The 19,434-nt window shown below is 42.5% G+C and overlaps 1 protein-coding gene across 11 annotated transcripts in view; it reads right to left on the bottom strand.

Moving 5' to 3' along the window:
- Positions 1–19,434, bottom strand: part of caska (calcium/calmodulin-dependent serine protein kinase a) — a 417,836-nt gene that overhangs the window by 122,052 nt on the left and 276,350 nt on the right. For all 11 annotated transcript variants that reach the window (XM_080203831.1, XM_080203835.1, XM_080203832.1 and 8 more), the window contains one exon: positions 183–304. In XM_080203831.1, the coding sequence (XP_080059957.1) occupies positions 183–304 (122 nt within the window). The remainder of the gene's footprint in view (positions 1–182; positions 305–19,434) is intronic.

Below are 19,434 nucleotides of genomic sequence, written 5' to 3'. Positions count from 1 at the left end.
TACCTGGATTATTCCAGGATCCAGTACCACCATGAATCCATAATCCATTTCTCCCCGCTACACACTCCAAAACAAAATGATAAGATCACTGTGAGTAATTACCAAATATTTTAAAGAAAGATTTTCAGAGACCCCTGAATAGAACATTGAAGCCATACACAAAAGGCTAAAAAACGACTCACATCGAGTAGTGTATGAAGATGTTGATCCTGGAAAACGCTGTGCAAAAAGTCCAGGTCCTTTTCACTGCAATCTGTTAGTGCATGGATTTCCTCCAAACTATCCAGTACCTGTGAAACAGCCCCTGCAGATTCAAACAAATTACACTTTTGAGCTATTTGAAGAGATGAATATTGATGTTGCATTTTGTTGATCATTTACCAGGTCAGATGAAAATGACATAGGAATGGTCAGATCGATGATAGTATGGCCTAAGAATCAGGAAAAAAGTGATGTGATAAAGTGGTTACCATCACTGAAACGTTTTATCACTTTCCAGGCATGGTACTGTCTCGCTACGTAAAACAAACTGAAAATAAATCATCAATGTAAAGCTGCATTTTGTGAGATGCAATTGGTGAAAACAGCATATCTACACATAAAATATTTTAAAAATTATTTCCAGTCTGTGTTCTTTTAAAAATGAACAGTTATGCAATGCCTTCTGTTTTTAGTTCTCAAGAAAACAGACAGATCAAAATCAACTTAACTAGGAAACTTCAAATTATTAAGTGACATTTTCTATTTGCAATTGTCATTTCTCTATCCATTCTCTGAAATCATAGGGTATCGTGTACATCATTTTCAGGTTTAGCAGCAACAGTCATATTAAATAGAACATTATAATTTGAGCAAGAAATTGTGAAGGAGAACAAGGAATAACAGGAATTTAAAATCGATGTATCAAGCCAAATAAAGAGCAACAGGCAGCAAAACTGAAAATTAGCAGGGGAAAGTCAAATTTATATATATTTAAAAGCTCTATGATCACCCAAAATCTTTTCTCTTTATTCTTCCCAATTAGAAAGCAGAGATATATCTTGAAGTATGGTTCCAAAGACGAGTCACCCAAGTGGCAATCCTTATAATGAACTTGAACAGAGGGCCTCATAGTTCAATCATTTACACTTTTAACCAATCATAAAATGGGAAATCAGTTTGATTTTTTTTCTCTAAAGCAAAAATTCTGATGTCAATTCTTGCATTGCCTTGGATTCCAGATATAAAACTGCATTTATTGATGGAACTGCGAGCTGACCTAACATTTTAAATTAATATACCTGAAGATGGCATCAGAAAAATTTAACCACTTCAAATGCCCAGTCATTTAATATGTTGATTAATTTGTTTACAGTGAAACAAATTTTAAGTGAAAAAAAAATAAACTTTAATCTCTGAAAGGTTGTGGTGGACATGATTCGCTCATTTATTTTTTGGTGAATCTTTGTGCTTAACAATGAGGGATGTCAACTCTATGGACATTTTTTCACTTTGGGAACCTAATGCCAGCATTAAGCATTCACAGGTCAATTATAGCATGATTATATACATAGTAAATCTCCCTCAATTTGCTCTAACAATGTGCTTTAATCTAAATCACTAGGTTATACACGTTAGTATGCTTTTCTTTAAAACCTCACCAAAATGAATTGGTTTAAATATTGTAAATATTGTTTTAAAGTTTTCACTTAAAAAAGTTTTATTTCCTAAAGCTTCTAATGAAATACACTGAGGATTTTTCATTTATTTACTTTGAAACTTTATTAAATTCTCTCTTTTAAAATCATCAGTAAAGTTTGCTCAAGTCTTCCCCTACTCCAATGATGCAACATATGAAAATGGCATTAGCACCAAATTAAAGCTATGGCAATGGAGCAGGAGAAGTCCTGAGGGATTTACTGGAACATGTATTTCCCATCAATTATGACAAAATAATCTGTGGATTCTTCTAAACCTTGCTGATGATAGGTAACAAATGGCATTGGCATTGTACTCTCCACTCTGCCGGTTTCTGCAACTGCTTGACTGCTATTCTTCTACTACAGTGTTCTTTTGCACAGTCCCATTCACATCTACATGATTAAACTGAAGGTTAGATTGACTTTATAGTCTTACGAAGATGTCAATATTTAATCTTGCAACCGCTACTCTGCCTATTACTATTATCTCATTGCATCAGTTTGGTTGCTGTGCTCAAATCACTTTTTCTAACGTTGGTCAGTATATCTCTTTATCTGGATCTTTGTCCTCTTCCTCCAAATACTCTTTCTAAACACTTCTATCTTCCCCAACTACGAACTTATCTTAACCTGACCAACAGTTCTTCAATTTGTCACCATATCCATGCCCGGTTTTGCCATATTCCCTCTTTGACACACATCTCATTTTCTGCTTAGTCTTTGGTCAAATCACTGATGATTTCCCCTATGGTGGGCTATCCTTTTTAACCCCTCTGCAGTTTTCTCATGACTGATTGCTTTTTCTTCACCAATCTACTTGTCACAGATGTATCTGTTGATGTCAGTATTGGTAGGAGTGACCACCACTCAGATCCTTGTGGAAACAAAGTCCCATCTTTGCATTGAAAATACCATCCATTATGCTGTGTGGCACTATACCTGTGCTAAATGGGATAGATTTTGAACATATCAAGCAACTCAAAAATGGTTATCCACGAGGCACTGTAGGCTATTGGCAGCAGAATTGTATTCAACCACATATTCCCCAAATTACTATTACCATTAAACTGGGGGATCAATCTTGGTTCAACGAAGAGTGTGGGAGCAGTGTTTCTAAAAATGAGGTGCCAAATGGGTGAAACCTCAGCACAGGACAATTTGCTAAACAGCTGAAGCAGTACACAATGGACAGAATTAAGAGATCCTACAACCAATGGAACAGATCTAAAGCTCTGTGGTACTGTCGTATTTCAGTCATGATTGGCAGTGAATAAACTAACTTGAGGAGGAGGCTCTACAATAATCTTATCCTCAATGAGAAGCGCATAGCACATCAGTGCAACATACATGACTGAAGCATTTGCAGACATTTTCAGGCAGAAGTGCCAAATGAATCCATCTCAGCCTCTTCCTGAGGCCCCACACCACCACAGATGCCAATTTTTAGTTAATTTGATTTACTCCCTGTGATATTTTAAAAAAGTGGTTGAAAGTACTGGATACTGCAAAGACTATGGGCCTGATTGCCCCAGCAATAGTACTGAAGACTTGGGCTCCAGAAGTAACCGTGATGTTAATCAAGCTAGCTACAACACTGGCATTTATCCCAGATAAGTACAGTCCACAAAAGCAGAATAAATCCAGCTTGGCCAATTATAGCCCCATCAGTCTACTTTTGATCAGCAGCAAAGCAATGGAAGGAGTCATTACAGTGCTATCATGGAGCACTTAGGAATAACCTGCACGCTGATGCGCAGTTTGGATTCTGCCAAGGCCCTCATTACAGCCTTAATCCAAACATGCAATAATGAACTCCAAAACAGAGGTGAGCGCTGATATCAGGACAGTACTTGAATGAAAGTGGCATCAAAGTGCCCAAGCAAAATTGAAGCCAATGAGAATCAGGGGGAAATCCTCCACTGACTGGAGTGATACCTAGCATAAAAGACCTTCCTTTTGTCATACGTTCAGAGGTGGGGATTTTGGCTGATGATTGCATTATATGCGGCACCACTCTTTACTCCTTAGACACTAAAGCAGTCCGTATCCATATACAGCAAGACCTGGACAATATATAGGTTTGGGTTGATAAGTGACAAGTAACATTTACGTCACACAAATAACTATTGCTAACAAGAGGGAATCTAACCATTTCCCCGTGACATTCAATGGCATTATCATTGCAGAATCTTCCACTATCTACAATCTGGGGTTATTATTGACGAGAAATGGAACAGAACCATCCATATAAATGCCGTGGCTATCAGAACAGGTCAGAGGTTGGAATTCTGCAGCATAAGTAACTCATATCAAGAGTGCTCAAATCAGACTCCAGGAGGCACATGTCAGGAGTGTGACGGAGTACTCGCTACTTGCCTGGATGAGTGCAGTTCCAGCAACACTTAAGCAGCTTGACTCCATCAATGATGAGGCAGCTTGCTTGACTGGCACCCACCCACCACCGTAAACAATCACTCCCTCCACTACCGATGTACAGATGCACTGCAGTAATTCACCAAGGCTCCTCTGACAGAAATTCAAAACCTGTGACCTTTACCACCTATATTGACAAGGGCAACAAATGCATGTGAAGATCACCACCTGATAGTTCCCCTCCAAACACCACATCATTCTCACTTGGAACCAATCCTTTACAGTTGTTGCATCAAAATCCTGGAACTCCCTTCCTAACAGCAGTTTGGATGGACCTACATCCCTTTGACTGCAGTGGTTCAAGAAGACAGCTCATCACTACCTTCCCAAGGTTAATTAAGAATGGGCAAACATGCTGGCTGTGTCAATGATGTTCACATCCTGCAAAAAGACAAAATCCTTGTTTTGCCCTTTGTAGTCAATATAGTCCGAAGCTGTCATCCCTTATGCTATCCTTCATTAAGTTCTGTTGCCTTATTATCTCTGGATTAATCAATCTTCAATGGATCTTTTTGCATCAATTTCAAAATACCTATTCCCATCTACAAATTCTTTTGTGACTTTGCTCCTTTCCAAATCTGCGACCTCACTGATTTTACATCAATTTGTGTGTCCTTCACTCTTTGTGATCAACTTTCTTGGCCTTCTTCGCTTTATTCTACTTTCAACTACAGAATGCTCAGCCCTTTCAGTTCCATTCTCTGCTACATTCACAATTTGGCTCTCTGTCTTGTGACATTTCTCCCCTCATTCAAAAGACTCCTGAAAATGTATCTTTTAATGTGTCTTTGTCTATCACATTAAGGTTGATCCTCATTTTTCACCTGCAGCCATTTCCAGCTGAGATATTGCATTGTAAATCACACGATATAAAGGCAATGTATAGTTGTTCAGAAAATGTAACAACCTTCCCCCCCGCCATTTTAAAAATATTAGCTCAAAGACATTTTCACCTCATCAGTTACCAGTTCAGATTATATTCTGAATTGATCAGAGGATCAAAGAAATGAATGGCTTTTTGATGAAAATGATTCCTGGTGAGGACAAATGTTGAATAACACTTGGAAAAAATTCTTGCACCATGCAAGTAACTTATGAAATTAGTTAACAGCAGGGGAGAAAATTTATTATTCATGCTTTAACACTTACTTCTTGACACATGTGGATTCATTAAAATCGCTTTCATCCCTACAAAGAAAATCCTCTGATTAGGTGGAATTTGGCACCCATATGAACCATTTATCACATACGACACAAAAAACAGATGGTTTACTCCAACAGGTGATTTGCACTATTTATAAATGCACAAAATTTAAAAGGCTATTTAATTGTAAAGCCTCAATTTCCATTGATCATACGTAACATACCTCATCATAGGCTTACCTCTTCATCTACTATATTTATCCCAGTACTTTAATGACTTAGTCATCCCATTCCCCAAATCCAAATGAAAAAATCCAAATCTGGTTGTATAATTTCCAGAATTATCTCAAGTTCATCCATATTCTTTGGAAGACAGACTGACTAAAATGGTACAATATTTCAAATGTAGCACCTCCGCCCCAGTGATTTATAAAAGAAAACAGGTGATTTTAATTAGTCAAATTGTGAAATCTGTTTAGTTAACTCCGCATTCATTGAAAATGTCAATAATTTTTAAAAAATCACACACATACAGGTCCAGCCCCTTTTCTGTCTTTGCTTAACTTACAAACACTTCATGTTTTATTGCAACATTTAAAACAGATTGATTTTGACTAATGTGTCCACACAGCAGCAAAGTCCTGATGACAGAGAGCAGCCTGGAGTGACTCTGTATGTAAGATCATTCACATCAGAACAGAGGAGCTTTCGTACAGGTATATTACTTTTATTCTTTAGCTGCACAATTTTATAGTGCCCCATTTAGTTTGCTGATGTTAATATCGTAATTATAAATACCTTTATTTATAATGTTTTATGGAAAATTAATTCACTTTATGGAGTCACCTACCATTTAATACAGCTATTTAATTTGTTCCTAATGGTAAGATATTAAATATAACAATGCTTAACACACCTAGATTAAGAGGGAATATTCTCTGTTTAGATCAGGAAATGTCTCTTCCTAACTATGTTGTGCCTGAGCAATCTGAATAAGTGTGCTTTCTTTGGCTGCTGTTCTCTCATGTCTCCTCTCCTTTTCATCGCCAATCACGTCATCTTTCTATCTCCCATCAGGAACTTTGCCTCCTCCAATCCTAACACAATCAAGTACTATTTCTCTATCTTCCCACCATTCTGTCAAGGGCCAAGGCAGTCTGTGTCACTCTTAACTGAAGGAATTCAGGCGTGTGTCATGACCTCATTTAAAACTGTCCCTTCCTTCTCTCTTGCTGATCTTCCTGTAAATTTCTGGTAATTTTGCCAACTGCCTTTTCTGCCCAAACACCACACCCACGAATGTTGAATAAAAATCAAGCATAAAAGGGCTGTGGGCCTGGATACAGTACCGGCCGCATCGTCAGATTGAAAAAACACATGGCCCATGTCTACAGGGCAGAGATGCATATAGAGATAGGCATGGAGACAGCCCTTAGCTTTGTACATATATGCATTATAAGGTGTTAGTTATGAACAGTTGATAAATTCTTGCTGTTAAACTATGTTAAGGGTCAGAACATAAGAACATTAGAAATAGGAGCAGGAGTAGGCCATCTAGCCCTTCGAGCCTGCCCCGCCATTCAATAAGATCATGGCTGGTCTGAAGTGGATCAGTTCCACTTTCCCACTTTCTCCCCACAACCCTTAATTCCCTTGTCTGTCAAAAACCTATCTACCCGTGACAAATATATTTAGTGAGGTAGGCTCCACTACTTCAATGGGCAGAGAATTCCAGAGATTCACCACCCTTTGAGTGAAGAAGTTCCTCCTCAACTCCGTTCTAAACTGCAGCTCCCCTTATCTTGAGGCTGTGCCCTCTAGTCCTGCTGCCCTTTCTAAGTGGGAAGAATCTCTCTACCTCCACCCTATCCATCCCTTTCATTATCTTATACGTCTCTATAAGATCCCCCCTCATCCTTCCAAACTCCAACGAGTACAGACCCAGTCTATTTAGTCTCTCTTCATAGTCCAACCCCCTCATCTCCGGTATCAGCCTAGTGAACCTCCTCTGCACTCCCTTCAAGGCCAAAATATCCTCGTGCAAGTGCGGCGACCAAAACTGCACACAGTACTCCAGCTGCGGCCTCACCAGTGCCCTGTACAGTTGCAGCAAGACCTCCCTGCTTTTATATTCTATCCCCCTCGCTATAAAGGCCAGCATCCCATTCGCCTTCTTGATCACTTGCTGCACCTGCAGACTGGGTTTTTGTGACTCATGCACAAGGACCCCCAGGTCCCTCTGCACTGTAGCATGCTGCAGCTTTTCTCCCTTTAAATAGTAATCCCTCCTACTATTATTTCTGCCAAAGTGGATAACCTCACACTTGCTAACATTGTACTCCATCTGCCAGGTCCTTGCCCACTCGCTCAGCCTATCCAGATCCCTCTCAGACTTTCCACACCCTCTGCACAATTTGCTTTTCCACTCATCTTTGTGTCACCAGCAAATTTCGTTACCCTACACTCAGCCCCCTCCTCCAGATCATCTATATAAATGGTAAATAGCTGAGGCCCCAGCACTGATCCCTGCAGCACTCCACTAGTCACCAACCGCCAATCAGAATAGCACCCATTAATACCAACTCTCTGCCTCCTATTAGACAACCAATCCTCTATCCATGCTAACATCTTACCCCCAACGCCATGCCCCCTAACCTTCTGAAGCAACCTTTTGTGTGGCACCTTATCAAACGCCTTTTGAAAATCAAGAAACACCACATCTACCGGTTCCCCTCTGTCTACCGCACTAGTCACATCCTCATAGAAATCCAATAAATTTGTCAAACAGAACCTCTTTATGAGACCTACTGAAATACATACATCCTATAACACCCCTTGAAATCATCCAGCAGATCAACAATCACTAATCCTTTGCCACATTTCTCTTCAGAATGCCTATATGAGAAAGAGAGTTTATTAAGAGTAACAGCAGGCATGCCAAAAACAAAATGTCAACCTACTGAAGATACATCACAGGATCACACATGCTAAAGAGCAGAAATCAATTCCTGCCTATGAGACTGATTGGATCCACTACAGTTTGCCTATCGGCGCACAGGTCCACAGCAGATGCCAAGTTGCTGACCCTATACTCAACCCTGGAACACCTAAATAACAAAGGCACCTGTGTCAGACTCCTATCCATTGACTACAGCTCAGCCTTTAACACCATTATTCCTATAGAAGACTCCTCTCCAAACTTCATGGCCTAGGCTCAGCTCCTCCCTCTACAACTAGATCCTAGACTTACTGACTGTGGTCTGTAGATTAGGAAGTACAGGCAACAATACTTTCTCCACGATCAGCTTCAACACCGGTGCCCCACAAAGCTGTCTCCTCAGCCCCTTACTATAATCCTTATACACCTTTTCCCTCCAGCTCGATTTTCAAGTTTGCTAATGACACCACCGTTGTGGGTCGGATCTCAAACAATGATGAGACGCAATGTAGGAAAGAGATAGAGAATCAGATGCGGTGGTTCAACAACAATAATCCCTTCCTCAATATCAACAAAACAAAAGGAGATAGTTGACTTCAGGAAGCATAGTGGAGGGCATGCCTCTGTCTACATCAATGGGGGTGAAGTAGAAATTGTCAACAGCTTCAAGTTTTTAGGTTCCAAAACACGAACAACCTGTCCTGGTCCCTCCATGCTGACACTATAATTAAGAAAGCCCACCAACACCTCTACTTTCTCAGGAGGTTAAGGAAAACTGGCATGTCCGCTACAACCTCACCAACTTCTACAGATGCACCATAGAAAACATTCTTTCTGGGTGTGTCACGGCTTGGTATGGCTCCTGCTCTGTCCAAGACCACAAGAAATTATAAAGGGTCGTGAATGAAGCCCACTCCAACACTCAAACCAGCCTCCCATCCATTGACATTGTTTACACTTCACGCTGTCTTGGAAAAGCAACCAGCAAACTCAAGGTCCCTACACCCCCCAGACATACTCTCTTCCATCTTCTTCCATCGGGGAAAAAATGCAAAAGTTTGAGATCACATACCAACCGTCTCAAAAACAACTTCTTCCCTGTAGCCAGACTTTTGAGTGGACATAACTCACATTAAGTTGATCTTTTTCTACACCCTAGCTGTGACTGTAACACTACATTCTCCACTCTCTCCTTTCCTTCTCTATGTACAGTATGCTTTGTCTGTATAGTGTGTAAGAAGCAATACTTTTCACTGTATACTAATACATGTGACTATAATAAATCAAATCAAAGAAATCATATGCAATTGACAGAGCTAAATGATCCCATAGCCAGGAGATCAGATCAAAGCTCTGCAGTCCTGCCACATCCAATCATGAGTCTTTGTGGATAAATGAGTAATTAACTGAAGAAAGAAGCTCTAGAAATATCCTCATTCTCAATAATGGAGTGACAATACATCAAGTACAAAAACAAGGCTGAAACATTTGCAACCATCTTCAATAAGAAGCTCTTCCCGAGGTCTTTGGTACTTGTGATTCCAGTTTTCAGATAATTGGATTGATTCCAAGTGATGTCAAGAAACAGCAGAATATACTGGATACAGTGAAGGCTACCTCCTGGCAACATCCCAGCTGTAATATTGAAGACTTGTGGCTCCAGAACCAACTGGGACCTTAATCAAGCTGTTCCATGCCAGTTACAACACCGGCACTCCACAAAAATGAGGAAAACCATCCAAATGTCACTTGTCCATAAAAAGCAGGACAAGTCCAATCCAGCTATTATTGCCTACCAATCTACTCTCAATCATTAGTAAAAAAATGAAAGGTGCTGTCAAGAGAGCTAGCAAACAACACTTACTCAGTAAACAAAACACTGCTGATGCTGGAAATTGAAAATAAAAATGGAAAATGAAGGAAAGACTCAGCAGGTCTGACAGCATCTGTGGAGAGAGAGGGAAAGTGTTAACGCTGCAAGTCCATATGACTCTTCTTCAGAGTTCAACTCAATTCTTCTCTGAAGAGTTATGTTACATTGGATTCAAAACATTAACTGTGTTGCTCTCGCCACAGATGCTGCCAGGCCTACTCAGTTTTTTCAGCACTTTCTGTTCTTAGTCAGCACTCACCTACTCAACAATGCTCAGTCTGGATTCTACCAGAGCCCTCGGCTCCAGACCTTATTACAGCTTTGGTCCAAATATGGACAAAAGAGCTGAGTTCATGAGGCTGAAATCAAGAGGCAGCATTTGACTGAGTTTGGCACCAAGGATCCTGAAAAAAACTGAAGTGAATAGGAATCAGATGGAATACTTCAAACTGGGATTAGGGTCAAAGGAAGATGATTGCCATTGTTGGAAACTAATACCTCTAACTCAGGACTTCACTATAGGACACTATCCTAGATGCAACTAGCTTCAGCTGCTTCATCAATGGTCATCCCTCCATCACAAGGTCAGAGGTGGGTACGTTCATTGCTGATTATGAAGTGCTTGGTTCCATCCGCAACTCCTCGGTATTGAAGCAATCTGTGCCTGCAGGCTGCACAACCAGGACAGCATTCAGGCTTCGGCTGTCTAATGACATGTATGTGCCAGGCAATGACTATCTCCAATAAAAATCCATCTCCCCTTGGTGTACAATGGCACAACCATCATTGAATCTCCCATGATAACATCCTGGGAGGTTTACCACTGAGCAGAAACTTAACTGGATCAGCCAAATAAATACTGTGACTATAATAACAGGTCAGAGGTTAGGAATTCTGTGACAAGCAACTCACCTCGGGGGATTTAACGGTGGGTAACGAGGAAATGGCTGAGACTTCAAATAAGTTTTTTGTGTCAGTCTTCACGGAGGAGGACACAAATAGCTTATCAAATATTAAAGGTAGAGGAATGGTAGGAGATGAGGTCCTGAATACAATTACTGTTACTAAGAGGTAGTGCTTGGTAGACTAACGGGACTGAAGGTAGACAAGTCCCAGGGACCAGATGGAATGCATCCCAGGGTTCTGAAAGAAATGGCAGAAGTAAAGCAGATGCCTTAGTGATTATTTATCAAATTTGCTGGACTCTGGGGAAGTGCTGGAGGATTGGAAAACAGCTAACATTACACCGCTGTCCCTTTTAATCCAATTGGCCTTGACTTTGCTAGCAAGTTTAGGGGGATCAAGCTGGGATGAGAGTATATATTGGTTTTGCTGGAGACAAGGACATAAAACTTTGGCACGAGAGAGAGTTCAACATATCAACAGCATTTCTGCATTTTTCAATACTTAGTATTGAAGACCATTTTCTATTCTATTTCATTAAATACAGACACAAACATCAGTTGTAACCACCATAGAATTGGGGCTTTCAAAAGCTCATGTTACATAATCCAACAATTGTACTCAGGTAAACCATTATACTGTTCCAATATGACTGTAGGATTCTTTATTATTTAGTTCACGATAAACCTTCAGGTGCATCAAAATCCATTTTCTAGCATAATTGCAGCATACAGTGGTTTAACTCAAAACATTTATACCAAGTCTACCTTTGAATATTTTTTCATTCAACTACTTCAGGCATTGCTGGCAACACCACGATTAAATGGCCATCCATAACTGTCCTTGAAAACGCACTGGTGAGCCACCTTTTTGGACCACTGTAATTCTTGCGATGCAAGTACACCCATAGTGTTATTAGGGAGGGAGTTCCAACATTCTGACCAATGACAATAAAAGAAAGGCAATGCATTTCCAAGTCAAGATGATGTATGGCCTGCCATGAAACTTGTGAGCGTTGGTGATCCTGTATGTCCTGCTGCTTTCTAAGTGGTGGAGCTCATGGATTTGGAAGGAACCCTTGCAAGTTACTGCAGCATTACTGATATTGCTGTCCCTCAGCACAGTGGTGGAGGAGTGAATGTTTAAGGTGGCGTAAAGAGTGCTAATCACACGACTGCTTTGTTCTGAATTGTGATAAACTTTTTGCCTATTGTTGAGTTGTTTTGACACAGGCAACTAAAGAGAGTTCTTTCACATTTCTTCCTTGTGCCTTGTGGGTACGACACAGGCTTTTGGGAAATGGGAGGTAAATCATAGAATTGTAAATCATAGAACCCTACAGTGCAGAAAGAGGCCCTTCAGCCCATCAAGTCTGCACTGAACACAATCCCACCCAGGCCCTACCCCCATATCATACCCACTAATCCCTAGACACTAAGGGGCAATTTCTTAGCATGGTCAATCAACCTAAACTGCACATCTTTGGATTGTGGGAGGAAACTGGAGTACCTGGAGAAAACCCACACAGACACGAGGAGAATGTGCAAACTTCACACAGATAGTGGCCTGAACTGGGAATCGAACTCCAGGACACTGGAGCTGTGAAGCAACAGTGCTAACCACTGTGCTACCATTTACTATCATTTTTTATATTTAGAGCTAGTTTAGCTTCACACTCTATCTTTCCTTTCTTTATTGCTTTCTTAGTCATTCTTTGTTTTTTTAAATCTTTCCCAATCTTCCAATCCCCCACTATTTTTAGCTGTTCTGTATGCATCGGCTTTTAATTTAATACTTTCCTTTATTTCCTTCGAATAACCATGGCTGGTTCTCCCTTTTCTTACAGTCCTTCTTTACCATCGGAATATATTTCAGCTGAGTACCGAAAAAGATCTCCTTAAAAATCCTCCACGGTTCTTCAGCTGTCCTACCAACCAATCTGCACCCCCAATCTACATTAGCCAATTCAGTCCTCATCTTATCATACTCCCCTCTGTTCAAACAGAGGACACTGGTTTGGGACCCTACTTTCTCACCCTCCATCTGCATCAGAAATTCAACCATACTATGATCACTCATCCCAAGAGGATCCCTCACAAGAAGATCCCTAATTCTACCTGCCTCGTTACACAGTACCAGATCTAAGATAACTCGCTCGCTCGTGGGTTCCATTACGTACTGTTCAAGGGAACTATCCCGACAGCATTCCAAGAACTCTTCCTCAAGCCCACCGCGTCTGACCTGAGTCAGCCAATCAATATGCAGATTAAAATCCCCCATAATTATTGCCATTCCATTTTTGCACGCATCAATTATTTGCTTGTTTATAGCCCGCCCCACCTCAAAATTATTATTTGGGGACCTATAGACCACACCCACCAGCAACTTTCTCCCCTATTTCTTATCTCCACCCACAACGATTTCACGTTTTGCTCTTTGGAGCCTACATCTTCTCTTACTACTGCCCTGATGTTATCCTTTATTAACAGAGCTACCCCACCTCCTTTTTCCTCCTGTCTATCCTTCCTAAATGTCTGATACCCCTGGATATTCAGTTCCCAGTCCTGGTCACCCTGCAACCACGTTTCCGTAATGGCCACTAGATCATACCCATTTGTGCTGATTTGTACCATCAGCTCATTCACTTTGTTTCGAATGCTTCGTGCATTCAGGTAAAGTGTCTTTATACCAGCCTTTATCTGGACCTTATTTGTAGAAACGCTACTAACCTCTCTCGTGTCCCCTACTCTTTTAATTAGTGGAACATCCTCAACATTAACCTGCACATGTACCCTTTCCTTTACTTTAGGTTTTGTAAGTTCCCCTATTCCTGCACCCTCTCCCCCCACTAATTAGTTTAAAGCCCTAGATCTGGGCCAATATAAACTAAATTGGCTTTGAAGGGAGCGTAGGAACAAAGAGATTGGGCTTGGGCAGGGGTTGGGGAAGAGTATGTACCCACATTTTGGAGGGTGGCAGGGGGTGGCGAAGGCTGATAAGAAAGCTTTACTAATATAAGAATAGAGAATTAAAGCAAGAAAGTTACACTAAATCTTTATACTGATTGGCTCTCAGCTAGATTAGCGCATTAAATTCTGGGGACCACATTTTAGGGAGCATGTGAAAGTCTTAGAGAAGATGCAGAAGTGATTTAATGGAATACAGGCAGGAATGAAGGGCTTCAGTTCTGTGAAAAGACTGGAGAAGCTGTGATTGTTCTCCTTTCAGCAGGAAATGAGATGAGACTTTACAGAGGTGCTCAAAATCAAAGGAGCTTGATGGAGCAAAGAAGAAGAAATTGCTCCCAGTAGCAGAGGATTAAAAAGCAGAAGATTCAGATTTAAACGACTGACAAAGATGACACGAGGAAACATAAAAAAATGAACTGTAATCTGGAATGTATTGCCTGAATGAGTGGACATGATATGGAGATGCCAGCGTTGGACTGGTGTAAACACAGTAAGAAGACTGACAACATCAGGTTGAAGTCCAACCAATTTATTTGATAGTAAACTCACAAGCTTTCAGGGTTTGCCCTTCATCAGGTGGTCTGCCTCCCTGGAGCAGGGGTACAGGACATATTGGAAAGGATAGAGGGAATTTTGAAAGGGGAGGGGACCCAGGCAGAGGTAATAATACACGCAGGGGAGAGGGACGTAGGAAAGCAGAATAGGGCAGATGTACGCAGGCAATTTAGGGAGTTGGGGTCCAAACTGAAGAGTAGGACCTCCAGGGTGGCATTCTCTGGGCTGCTGCCTAGTACCAGCAGGGCTAGGAATAACGAGATCATGCAGCTGAATGCATGGCTGAGTGATTGGTGCAAGGTAGAGGGCTTTACTTTTGTAGACCACTGGGAAGTATTTGTGAGAGAAGGGCAACTGTACAGGAGGGATGGGGAAAATTTGAATGGGAGGGGGACAAATGTCTTAGCAGGGAGGTTAGCTGGAGTGGAGGGGGGGTGGGGATGTGACTGATAGCTCATTAGACACTGGGGTCGGGAGTGAGTTGGGTGATAGGGTAGGTTTGGGTGAAAGGAAAATTATCAGGGAGAAGGAGGTTCCGAGTGGCCCTGGTGGGTTGGACTGCGTCTGTTTCAATGCAAGGAGTGTGACGGGTAAAACGGATGAGCTTAGGCCTTGATGTTTGTGAGGAGGTTAGATGTGGTGGCAGTAACGGAGACGTGGTTACGGGAAGGGCAGGACTGGCAGCTGAATGTTCCTGGGTATAAGTGTTTTAGGTGTGACAGAGGAGGGTTGAAGAGAGGTGGAGGGGTGGCGCTGTTAGTAAAGGAGCACATCACAGCAGTGCAGAGGGAGGACAATATGGAGGAGTTAGGGATTGAGTCGCTGTGGGTGGAGTTGAGGAATAGAAAGGGAGAGATTACGATGCTAGGGGTATACTATAGGCCACCCAACAGCCCGAGGTCAGTGGAGGAAGGTATTTGCAGAGACATTTTAGATAGGTGCAGAAAGAATAAGGTGGTTGTAGTGGGTGACTTTAATCTTCCTGGAGTGGATTGGAAGGTGCCTAGAGCTGGGGGTACGGATGGGGAGGAGTTTGTAAAATGTGTGTTGGAAGGGTCCCTGGAGCAGTACGTAACTAGCCCGACTAGGAAGGGGGCTATACTGGATTTAGTGTTGGGTAATGAGCTGGGGCAGGTGGTTGAGGTTGAGGTAGGCGAACGTGGCGAACAGTGACCACAAGTCCGTCTACTTTAGGATAAAAATGGAAAGGGATGAGTGCCGTCTGAAGGGGAGGGTGCTGAACTGGGGGGTGGCGAGCTATAGCCGGATTAGGAGGGAGCTGAAGGACACTGATTGTGAGGGGCTGTTAGCTGGCAAGTCCACGGTTGGTAAGTGGGAGGCTTTCAAGGGCAACTGATAATGTTGCAGGAAAGGCATGTGCCGGCAAAGAGGAAGGATGGGCAAGGCAGGATTACAGAGCCATGGATTACAGGGCGTATCGAAGACTTGGTCAGGAAGAAGAGGGAGGCATATGTTAGGTCGAAACAACTGGGAACGGAGAGTGCGCTGGAGGAATATAAAGAGAGTAGGAGGGAGCTAAAAAGGGGAGTTAGAAGGGCGAAAAGAGGGCACGAAATGGCTTTGGCTGATAGGATTAAGGAAAATCCAAAGGCATTTTACTCTTATATTAGGAGCAAGAGAGTGGTTAGAGGGAAAATTGGTCCTCTTAGGGACAAAGGAGGGGAGCTATGTATCGAGTCTGAGGGAATGGGGGAGATCCTGAATGAATACTTTGCGTCGGTATTCACGAAGGAGAGGGGTTTGGAGTCGTGTAATGTCTTGGAGGGAGCTGTAGATCAGTGGAAGGAAATATCCATTACGAGGGAGGAATTGCTAAGGTCTTTAGGTAGCATAAAAACGGATAAAGCTCTGGGGCCTGATGGTATTTATCCCAGGCTGCTTAGGGAGGTGAAAGATGAAATTGCTGGGCCTCTGACGCAAATCTTTGTCTCTTCCTTGGACACAGGTGAGGTCCCAGAGGACTGGAGGGTAGCTAATGTGGTACCGCTGTTTAAAAAGGGTAGTAGGGATAACCCTAGTAATTACAGACCAGTGAGTTTGACATCGGTGGTAGGAAAATTATTGGAAAAAATTCTTAGGGATAGGATGTATGAGCATTTGGAACGTTGCGATCTGATTAGGGATACGCAACATGGCTTTGTTCGGGGGAGGTCTTGCCTTACGAATCTGGTAGAATTCTTCGAGGAGGTAACAAAAACGGTTGACGATGGGCGAGCCGTTGATGTCATCTATATGGACTTCAGTAAGGCGTTTGACAAAGTCCCTCACGGTAGGCTGGTAGAAAAGGTTAAGGCACATGGGATACAAGGACAGATAGCTAGGTGGATTGAAAACTGGCTGGGCAATAGGAGACAGAGAGTAGTAGTGGAAGGGTCCTTTTCTGGCTGGAGGTCAGTCACCAGTGGTGTGCCACAGGGCTCAGTACTGGGACCTCTCCTCTTGGTGTGATCAGCAAGTTTGCAGATGACACCAAGATGGCAGGATTGGCTGATACTGAGGACTGTCAGATGACACAGCAGGATATAGATAGGTTGGTATATTGGGCAGATAGATGGCAGATGGAATTTAATCCTGACAAATGTGAGGTGATGCATTTTGGAAGGAATAATGCAGGGAGGAGTTACGTGATAAAAGGTAGACTGATTAAGAGTATAGAAATACAGAGGGACCTGGGAGTGCAGGTGCACAAGTCTCTGAAGGTGTCAACACAGGTAGAGAAGGTTGTGAAGAAAGCTTACGGAATGCTAGCCTTTATAGGAAGGGGTATTAGAGTATAAGAGCTGCTGTCTAATGCTTCAGTTGTACAGAACGTTGGTTAGGCCGCATTTGGAGTACTGCGTCCAGTTCTGGTCACCTTACTACTGGAAGGATGTGGAGACCCTGGAGAGGGTGCAGAGGAGGTTTGCCAGGATGTTGCCTGGCATGGAAGGACTGAGTTACAAGGAAAGGTTGGAGAAACTGGGGCTCTTCTCCTTAGAAAGACAGAGATTAAGGGGGGATCTGATAGAGGTGTATAAAATAATGAAGGGAATAGATAGAGTCAACAGTGGTAGGCTTTTCCCTAGATTGGGGACAATTACGAGAGGTCACGATCTAAGGGTGAGGGGGGAGAAGTATAATTTGGATACAAGAGGAAGGTTTTTCTCGCAGAGGGTCGTGGGGGTATGGAACGCGCTACCAAGTAAGGTGGTGGAGGCAGGCAAGTTGGACTTGTTTAAGGTTTACTTAGATAGACACATGAGCGAAACAGGGATGGAGGGTTATAGTAGACGGTATTAAATAGGGTCAGAGCCTTGGGACGACACCGGAAATGTAGTATTACATGTTAATGTTTTGTCTTTTTATTCCACAGGTGTCGGTCCACCTTGTTGTCAAACAAGGGGCATGCACACGGTGGGTTGTGCGTGGGCTGCTCTTGGAGGTTCCGAGAGTAGCCTAGTACTTTGTGTCGTTGTGTATGCTTAATCCTGGACCAGCAGACAGGCACCGCAACAGCTCAGTGACTATCACTGCTAGCTGTGCAGATACATGGATTTGGGCCTGTGTCTGTGGGAGTTTGCGCATTCTCCCTGTGGTTGCGTGGGTTTCCACCCACACCCCAAAGATGTGCTCTTAGGCTGATTGGTGTACCAAATTGACACTATTCTCCCCTGAATCTGGCCGCATTAGGGGTTCCATTCACATTCACACAGGGCATGGTAGGTGTAGGAAGATGCGGCGGCGTGGGCTCATTGGGCCGAGGGGCCTGTTTCCTGTGCTGGGTTGTTCTTTGTTAAGCGTGATGGGCCAAATGGCATCCATATGTGCTGTATCATTCTATTATTCTAGTGTGGTTCCCATTCTCCATCAATTCCAAGGAATGCAAACTTGATTGCATCTGGCACACAACTGGTTCAGTGATTCATCACCATAGCTAGCTGGACCAACCCCTGTTCAACAAGACAAACCTCTTCTAGACCTAGTCCTAAACTGGGATTTGTTTCTCCCTCAGTTCCAATTGTGCCATCTTGGCGCTCATCTCACCTATAAAATCCACCTTAGGTCCCACCACCTCATTCTCCTCTCGCTAAACTCCCGATCATCCAACTTCCTTCACCTGTGCTAACTTAGCTTGTAAGTCCCCATATCTGGCTCACTTTCAAAACCCCCATCATCATCCCCCCACTGCTTCTCTTTCTGCTTCAATGTTTTGAAGTCCGTGCTTATCTTTTCTGTTTGAATCTCTCTAATCAGGTTTACATTTCTGCCACAGTGATGAAACAACTAAAAAACGCTCCATTGCTGAAACTGGGACAACAGTGCATCACTCTCCTTGATCTCTGAAGTTTACATATAATCAACCAAACCATTCACCTCCACTGCTCAGCTCAATGGGATTGGTCCCAGTTGGTTCCACTTTTACCATACTTACTACAGGCAGAGCATCTTCAGGAATGGAATTTGTTCCTGCTCCAGCACCACTATGCTGTTGTACCCAAAAGATTTGTCCTTTTCTGTGTGATACTTTTTGTCAACAGTAGAAGGTTTACTAGATTGATACCTGAAATGAGCAGGTTACCTTGGGAGAAAAGGTGGACAGACCGGGCTTGTATTCACTGGAGTTTAAAAGAATGAGGGGTGACTGGATTGAGGCAAACAAGATCTTGAATAGTTTTGAAAAGGTGTTGTGGAAAAGGTGTTTCCTCTCGTGAGCGAGTCCAGAACTAGGGAACACAATTTTAAAATTAGTGGTCGTTCTTTTAGAATAGGGGTGAGGAGAAATTTTTCTGAGGGTTATGTGACTTTGGAACACTTTGCCTCAGAAGGCAGTCGAAGTGGAGTCATTGAATATTTTTGAGGTGGAGGTAGATAGATTCTTGTTAATAAAGGGAATCAAAGATTATCAGGGTTAGATAGGAATGTAAATTTCAAAACACAAGC

This window comes from Carcharhinus amblyrhynchos, chromosome 15 (assembly GCF_965287045.1).
Source record: "Carcharhinus amblyrhynchos chromosome 15, sCarAmb.v2.hapA, whole genome shotgun sequence".
In the NCBI taxonomy this organism is placed as follows: Eukaryota; Metazoa; Chordata; class Chondrichthyes; order Carcharhiniformes; family Carcharhinidae; genus Carcharhinus; species Carcharhinus amblyrhynchos.
This window is presented reverse-complemented; position numbering and strand designations above follow the sequence as displayed.